The sequence below is a fragment of the Crassostrea angulata genome, unplaced genomic scaffold, assembly GCF_025612915.1.
Source record: "Crassostrea angulata isolate pt1a10 unplaced genomic scaffold, ASM2561291v2 HiC_scaffold_356, whole genome shotgun sequence".
NCBI classification, from domain to species: domain Eukaryota; kingdom Metazoa; phylum Mollusca; class Bivalvia; order Ostreida; family Ostreidae; genus Magallana; species Magallana angulata.
Window position 1 is genome coordinate 2,234 of NW_026441909.1, and position 8,678 is coordinate 10,911.

The 8,678-nt window shown below is 35.1% G+C and overlaps 1 protein-coding gene across 1 annotated transcript; it reads right to left on the bottom strand.

Moving 5' to 3' along the window:
- Positions 1–5,428: 5,428 nt before the first annotated feature.
- On the bottom strand, positions 5,429–7,299 carry LOC128170160 (uncharacterized). The gene has a single exon (XM_052836108.1). The coding sequence runs from the start codon at positions 7,238–7,240 to the stop codon at positions 5,510–5,512; it is 1,731 nt and encodes a 576-aa protein (XP_052692068.1). The 5' UTR covers positions 7,241–7,299; the 3' UTR covers positions 5,429–5,509.
- Between the last annotated feature and the right edge of the window lie 1,379 nt (positions 7,300–8,678).

The window sequence follows — 8,678 nt, forward strand, 5'->3', positions numbered from 1 at the left end:
TTACCAGACACGTAGCATCGTTAAGTAACTAGTTGGGGTTTGTGCCAGAACTAACTGAAAATCTTGGCAAACATATTACAAAATATATTCTAAATCCTTATCCTTTATTTGTGGATAGATTGAATGGGGGTAATATTTTAACATTTCGTTTCCCCTTTCCAGCGGGGGGGGGGGGGGGGGGGGGCTGGGGGGGGGGGGGGGGGGGGGCTAAGTGCAAAGTTAGACTTAACCAATAGGCATAAAGCCCCCCCCCCCACTTTTTCTCGCCGGAAATGTAATTGTTCCTAAATTTACCTTCAAAGATTGAGAAGTTGGAGTAATGGGGGGGGGGGGGTCAAAATTTAGTTTTAAGTAAAAGGTTGACAAAAAGTAGGGGAAGCAAGGCCCTTCATTCTCCTCACATAACTTCATCACTATACATTTCTGCATAAAGGAAATACGAGTTCTAGGCTAAAAATACGGTATGCAACTACCATGGAAAATGATCGTTTCGAATTAAGTGTATAATTCTCCAATCCAAGCATTCCTGTTATCGATGATAGTTTGCGTCCCTGATGCCTCAAAAACATCACAGAGAATGGACCATTTATACCCTTTACTCTGATTGTATCATTTGTTCACTTATGTTACCTGACTTTAATATTCGTTAATTATTAATGCCGGGGTTGGTGACTTTTTTTAACCCAGTAATTCACGGGAGGAAAAAAAAACTGATGCAAAACTACCAGTATATATAATGTAATCGTGATGAACATTAACTTGATCCCATTAGAACCGATTTGATCAATCAAAGTATTGAGAAGATCCTTAATTAAACAAGACATGTCTGTGAAATTCATACTCCCTTCTTCTCCCCAAGATGTCGTTGGTTCTTTGTCTGTGGTAGAGGTACACGTGGTCTTTGAACTTTTGACCTGAAATTGGATAAAGGCTATCCTCAGATGAATAAACACAGACTATGTGTGATATTAGATGACCGGCATCAGCTGAGGGCTTTCCATGGAACCATGGCCAGACATTGAGTTTGTACTGTTACAATAAAACATGATCTACATGTAGCGCTTCCAAAAATTGGTCTTACGTAAAAACGTTTTACAAACATGAAGTTTTTTTTGGTTTTTGTTTAATTTGTTTTGTTTTGTTTTGTTTTGTTTTTTTTTTTTTGTTTTCGTGAAAGGAGAGTATCCATGTATAATTCGCGACTAACTTATTAACTGACAAATAGTTCACGACGACAAGCGTTCGCAATATATCTAGTTTATGTTTAATATCTTTAACACATTATGGCACTCAATAAAATATTTGCTGATTTGCGGCGAACTTCGTAAAGTTTTCTCACACGCGATTAAATTTCGCAATTAGATGTTGGCAACAATGACCAAAAAACATATTGACGCAAGCGTTATATGGGCCGCAAAATATGAAATTGTTGTATGAATCATTATTGGTTGTTTACATAAAAACCATATCACAAAGAAGAAAATAACGAGTGTTTGGCGCATGCGCAAAATTTGTACCTTGTTTACAATTTTTGCGCATGCGCAACATCACTACTTGTTTTAATCTCACCCGTCACCTAACTGCATTCAATTACATACACCGTCGATGTATTCAGATGTACATGTATGATATGTATTTTTACAAGTATACATGTAATCTCAACTTTGTTATTAATTGGCGCGTTGAAACCGGGGATGGGAAGAGAACGGGAGCGCCTAACTTTGGAACACAATGCTCGTCCTGCCTGATATAGGGGAAAAATTATTGGTTACTTTAACTTTGAAGGAGATGACGGCGATTAAGAAAAAAAAAAGAATACTTAGTAATTGTTTGTATGTGTTAGTCTTAATTCTCATCCGTCCATTTGGTAAAGTTTATTCTAAATATATTATATCTTAGAGGTCTGAACAACTTTTGAAACATACATGATATAACAATTCAAAATATAAACGGTTACCTAAAAGCCGAAAAGGGACTACAAAACTTATCAAGTTGATGACCTCTATTTGTGGATAAAATATTGTCGTGGCAGAAATAATTCAATCAAATTTTGATTTACATGCTTAGACTTTTCCAAAACATGAAAACCACTTCAGAAACTTTGTTTCCGACAACCTTAATTCGACGTAACAAACATGTTTTGTAAGCACTGAGTGTGTAAACTGTACCTCGATATCAGTAGTCAGATTCCTAAAGATTGTATGACTGATTTTTTAAAATATCTTTGTTCTGATTTACTGTCAAAAATATGATAAGAAACCTTAAAAATAAGGTTTTGCATGTTGAAATAAAGTGTTGCTACGATTATGGCCATTTTTCATCAGCCCTCTGATTCTTTCAATCTTTTTTTGTAATCGCACCGTCTTAATAAGAGTGAAATGATCTCCAGAGAAAATAATGCGACTTCAATCAAATCTAAATCTCAAAAGAAAATGTTAAATGTTTATATGACGATAATTTTTTTTAAAAACATGGCGTGCGATTCTCTTGTTCTCTGTATAGCTCTATCAAGAGTACACGTTGACATAAAAAAACAGTCACAGGGGTGGCTTGTGTATAAATGTAATGCTCACACTTTTCGACGTTAAGGTAGTATGAGGTACCTGTCTATATTAATATGGATTAAAAAAAAACAAAATAATCAAAATACTTTCACCAGTGTAGAATTTTCGAATTTTGAAATATACACCCCCCCCCCCCCAAAAAAAAAAAAATATTGTTTTGAAAATTTTCTGGAATGGTAAAAATCATTAAAGAAAATAAATAAATGCGAATTCAATCAAATCTAAATCTAAAAAAAAAGTCTATATGACATTTTTTAAACATGGCGTGCAGCTCTCTTGTTCTCTGTATAGCTTTATGATATAAGAACACGTTGACATGAAAAAGGCAGTGCAAAACAGTCTCAGAGTGAATTGTGTCTCCATATATATACTCACACTTTTCGAATTTTCAAAATTTGAAATATTTTACCCCCTTAAATACTGTTTTGAAATTTTCTGGAATGGTAATAATTATTATAGCCTCCGCGGGGTCGAACTCATGACTGACAGATTCTTAGTTAACGGTATGTAATTTAAATTAAGAAAGTTTATACTTAATTTGTTGTAAGTTCCGCTAAACAACTGTTTTTCTTTTTCTGTGGAAAACAGAAAACCAAATTTACAAATATATTTATAAATGTTGATCCGAATCATTCATCTTTTAAACAACGATGAAGCACTTGAACAGAAGAATGACAAATTTACAGAAAAAAATATTTTCCCAATATTTTCTATTGTTTTTTATTCATTTGGGAAATTTTTAAAAGGATGTCCTCATTATCCGTGAAAAAATTGAGACAATTCTCGATTCACCAGAGATAAAAAATTTAGGAATTGTTCTTGCTGAGTGTCGGTGTGATTGAAACGAAACCGTCACCAAGACACGAGAAATTTCAGTCATCACCCATCATCGAAGCACATGCCACCTTTTCTGAGAATTTTCCCACAATTCCATCCACGCTGATCTGTGTGAAAAGTGCCATAATTCTGTAATATGTGCAGTGAGTATGCAGTCATTCGGATCACCACGTCTTTTTCGTTACCGTCTTTACGTAAATGACCGAGAGAGGTCAGTACTAACCCGCATAGTTGGATTACACTGTATCAAAAATAACCTTCCTTTTTTAAGATTCGATTCTTTCGCACGTTTATATCAAAACGATTCCAGTACTATATTGTAAAAGTCCACTAGGGGTTATATGGAGTGGTAAGATATTTATGATATTTGTATTGGAAGTTTTTCATCATTAATGTTTATCTATTATTTGTTGTCATGTGTTATTAACGTTATTGCTGAATTTTTAAGCGTGTGGCGAGGAAGGGTTTTTGTTTATTTTGTGTTTTATAGAAATATATTGTTAAATATAGGCAGTCTTATTAAGGACTTTAAGCTCTATATACCCTCTTAACAAAATAGAATTTAAAAAAGGTCATCAATCAACCACACTTGTGTACATTTAATAGGACCCGACACTCTAGATAACTTGCTTTACCTATTTTGATATCTTAATGATCGACGTAATATATTTGCATATATTTCAAAATGCTACATCATTTCACAATAAATCAACTAACATGATTAATTCATTAGCAATACGTTAACCATTTATTATTCTTTTTTTCTTTTATCATTTATTTTAAGTTATGAAGAAGAAAAATGTAACTATTAAAGCAGAGTGTTTCGGCGATTTTTTAAAAGGGAAACGTGATTCTTTTTGTTTGTTCTGAATGGCAACTATTACATTATCAGAGCTCCCTTTAGTTACAAGTCTTAAGCTTAAGGTTTTATTAGCGTGATTAAATTATCATTTCGCTCATATGTTTTTGTATTTACGATGGCAAATTACTGGTTTGTTGATGAATATCTATCTGCAAACAGTGTTTAGTTCCAAACTGTTCCAGTGTTTAAAAATGTCAGGTTTTTAAAAAAAAAAACACCTTTATAATCGGGCTGTTTTAGTAATTGTAGAATTTTGTTGACGTAGCATTTGCTTTTTAAGACTAAATTTCTACGTATTACCTTTTGTTTTGCATATTCCATTAATAAGTTGGTCTACTTCCTTATCAGAGTAACCTCTCTTGGATCGTATCGGAACTAAAATATGCATATCGCCGAACTTGGGGTTTCTTTACATAACGTTAGATTATATACTCTACTTTAGAGACATGATTTTAAAACAAATCTCGATTTTTAAAAAAACCACGATATCAGTCCTTTAAAGATTGCTTGAATTGTTGATTTAAAGATAAATGGATCCTTTGTATTTGATACATTCTTGTACATGTATCTGACTTTTCAGGTGATGGTATCCCATCATGCTACAGCCTACAACTGTATAATGTGTTTATAGTATTTTTCATTAAATTCAATTCCGAATTTTGATGAGCGTTTGTTATCGCAAAAAAGTGACATATACATTTGTACCATTATTTTGTATGTTTTACGAAAATGATGTACGTTTGGATTTTCAATTTGCAAGTAATGTTTTGGCTGCAGTTGGCGTAAAACACTGAGGTATACTGGCATTTGTCCACAATAACTACGAGTATTGTGTTGCTTTTGTGATATTGATATTAGTAATTTTTCGAAGTGACCTCCTAAGATACGAGAAAGTGTAAAATTTCATTTTTTCAAGGTTGTTGGATATCAGCTAATCAGAGAATTCAGTATCTACTTAATCATATAATCATACAAGGTATACGTAGCTACATGCAGTTCTCTATTGCTTACAGAACAAGTCCGCCTAGCACGTTCTCTCTCTCTCTCTCTCTCTCTCTCTCTCTCTCTCTCTCTCTCTCTCTCTCCGATACAATGTATTAAAAAACATACACAGGTTTACATGAATGATGTATATGTATTTCAATATACACTGTAGATACTGGTAATTGTAAGCTATCACAGTGTTTTTGTTACATTGTTTCACAACATACACACAGTATATAATTGACGTATGGACATATAATGATCACTGTAGATACTTGTACACTGCCACTGTGTTGGTTCTACTTTGTCCAACCCATAGATTGTTGTCGTCATCCACATACACACTACAGGGACGCTCTACCCCTTGTTGTGATGTGAGTAGTACAGACAAGAACTGACCGTCCTGGTCCAGGAGATGAACTGTGTCATTTAAAGCAACACACACCAGGATGTGACCGAGTACATCAGTACATATTCCATAGGGATTAAACTCTAACCCCTGACCGGTGTAGGAGAACCTGTGTTGTCCTGATTTATCCACCACCACTACAGCTTGTTTGTACCAGTCTGGTACACAGACATCACCATTGATGTTTTCTGTGATGTAGTATGGGTCAATATACAGTGGCTGTCCTTTGTCGTTTCTCTGTATGTTCTGAATTTCTGTCCCTGTCTTGTTATACCTGGTGACTTTAGCCTCGTTATCCTTATTCATCCCCACCAGTATGTCCCCGTTGATGTGGGAGGAGTGTATACTGAGTGGTTCCCAGTTTCCTGTTTTCATGAATTCAGTGATTGTATTATCCGCTGTTATCCTATTGATGACTTTGTTCTTTCTGTCGGTATAGATCAGATCCCCGTCCGGTGTGACTGTGTGGTAGCCTCCAGATTCACCACTGGTTTGTATCTTCTGTAGCTGATTCCCCTGTAGATCTGTTTGGACAAGGTTACCACTACTATCACTGCCCCAGAGTCTGCCTGATTTACCTAGTGATATATGAAATACATAATCAACACCTGTTACTGTGTACTTCCTGACCTTGATGACAGAGGAAGACAGAGACAGTGTTTGTTTCACATAAGATTTCTCTCTGTCTTGTTTTCTCTGTTTCTCTGTAGGTTTCAATTGTGTAGAGACAGTCTCCATAGGTTTTATTTTTCTGTTCTCTGGTTTATTATTGGGAACAGTTATTATACCCAGTAGTTTGGCGACATCTTCCTTGCTGTGGTGACCAGCAGTAAAAACGGGTGGGACTGGTCTGGATGTCTCTGGTATGGGTCGAATGATGAAGCTTTCTGATTTGAGAGCAGATGTTATTTGTTCGATGTTTGAAGGAGATAGGTAACCATAAAACGTGTTGATTAAATCATTTAAATAGGTGATGTAATCGTCGATTTCTTGGTTTTGGCCGTTTAATGTTTTTAATAATGACTGTTCAATTTTGCCGACTTGTTTTATATTTTCTGATGTGACTGTGTCTACCAGCTTTTTCACAGCCTCAGCTTCAGTCTTCATGGACGTTCTAATGCCGTCCATAATCTTCTTTATTTCTGTGACATCGCCAGCAATTTCTTTTTTCAAATCTTGAGAAGTTGGCTCAAAATAATTTCTAATTTTTGCAATTTCTTCATGACATAGGGAAACTTTTTTATCAAAGCCTATTTCTAGGTCAGTAAACGCATGGCCGCGATGTTCTTTTGTGGCTGTGCATTTGTAACAAATGGGAAATTGGCATTCCTCGCAGAGAAGGACCATTTCTTTTGTGGGGTGGATCTTGCATTGCTCAACAGGAAGCGGTCGTTTACGTTGTTTATAAGGAACCACTTCATGGCTCTTGGTTTTCGTATTCTTCTGATGTTCATCTCTGCATTGTTCACACATTGGTTGGTGACAGTCATTGCAGTAAAACTGGCAGTTCCTCTCACAGTCTTCAGTGCCACACACCAAATAATGCTGGGCGTCAGGTGGTACTTGGGATTCAGATAATGCCATCTGAAATGAGAAATGTGCAAGTAAATTAAGCCATGACAAATCAGCAAGAAGTCAATCAATTCTACCAACTCCCCTCCTCCACACACACACACACACACACACACACAAACACGTATGCAAGCAAATGTATAAGCATATTGACATCTAGAATAGATTATGAGATATTTATTTGAAAAATAATAATTAATCAAATAGATGAGGTATTTGATTTTGTCCATTCCTTATCTTATTCAACTTTTTTTTATTGTGGTGTATGTATGTATGCATATGTAAAGGTTGTAGGTGGGTGGGTAAAACAAAGTTCATGGAAAAATTTACATCCAGCAGCAAAATCAGAGAAAATAAGAATGAGAGAATTTACATGTGCCAGGTTCTGATAAGACAATAATTTATTACAAAAGATGATTGGATGCTGGACCTGTTAATTGATCCAAGATGTTTAATATTCTTGAAACCTACCCCCCCCCCCCCCCAGTGACCCTGCTGTGCACAAATGCAAATTACCTGTAACATGACAAAGTATTTTGACCATGGTTGTTAATGAGCACCCCCTTTCATGCACACAAACATTATTTTACAAGCTTGACTTACAAAGATATATTAATAAAACACACATAAGTATATTATTACAAAATTTGCTGCCAAAAATGATTTTATTTACAATAAAATTAGTTTTTTGTTAACCAAATTTTTCCATAGATATAATACATAATCATTTCCAAGCGAAACACTTCTATTAATTTTGCCCAACGTTGAGCTTTGTTGCTACAAGTAATTTACCCAATACAAGTAACTAAATCCAAAATCTTCCAATGAGTCCAAGTTCATTTGCAATGAAATAGAACAACAGATTGCGTTAAAGGTCGTTTATTCAATGAACCCAATTTGTATTGTTATACCCCCGCTCCAAAGGAGAGGGGGTATACTGTTTTACCCTTGTGTGTCTGTCTGTCTGTCTGTCTGTCCGTCCGTAACAAAAATTTCTGTCGCATTTATCTCAGCAACTATTTATCACAGATGCTTGAAATTTTTACACAGTGTTTGTATAGGCATGCCATATCGTGGGATATATGTTTGTACCAATCGGATGTCAACTTCCTGTTAAATGACGACTTTGTTTATTTTTAGCAAAAATTTTCAAACAAATTTCTGTCAAAGATTTCTCAGCAACTATTTATCGCAGATGCTTGAAATTTTTACACAATATTTGTATAGGCATGCCATATCGTGGGATATATGTTTGTACCAATCGGATGTCAACTTCCTGTTAAATGACGACTTTGTTTATTTTTAGCAAAAATTTTGAAACAAATTTTTGTCAAAGAATTCTCAGCAACAGTTCATCGCAGATGCTTGAAATTTTTACACAGTATTTGTATAGGCATGCTATATTGTGGGATGTATTTTTGTACCAATCGGACGTCAACTTCCTGTTAAA

Excerpts from the sequence above, each read along its gene's own strand:
- LOC128170160 (XM_052836108.1), bottom strand. The coding sequence starts at position 7,240 with ATGGCATTATCTGAATCCCAAGTACCACCTGACGCCCAGCATTATTTG.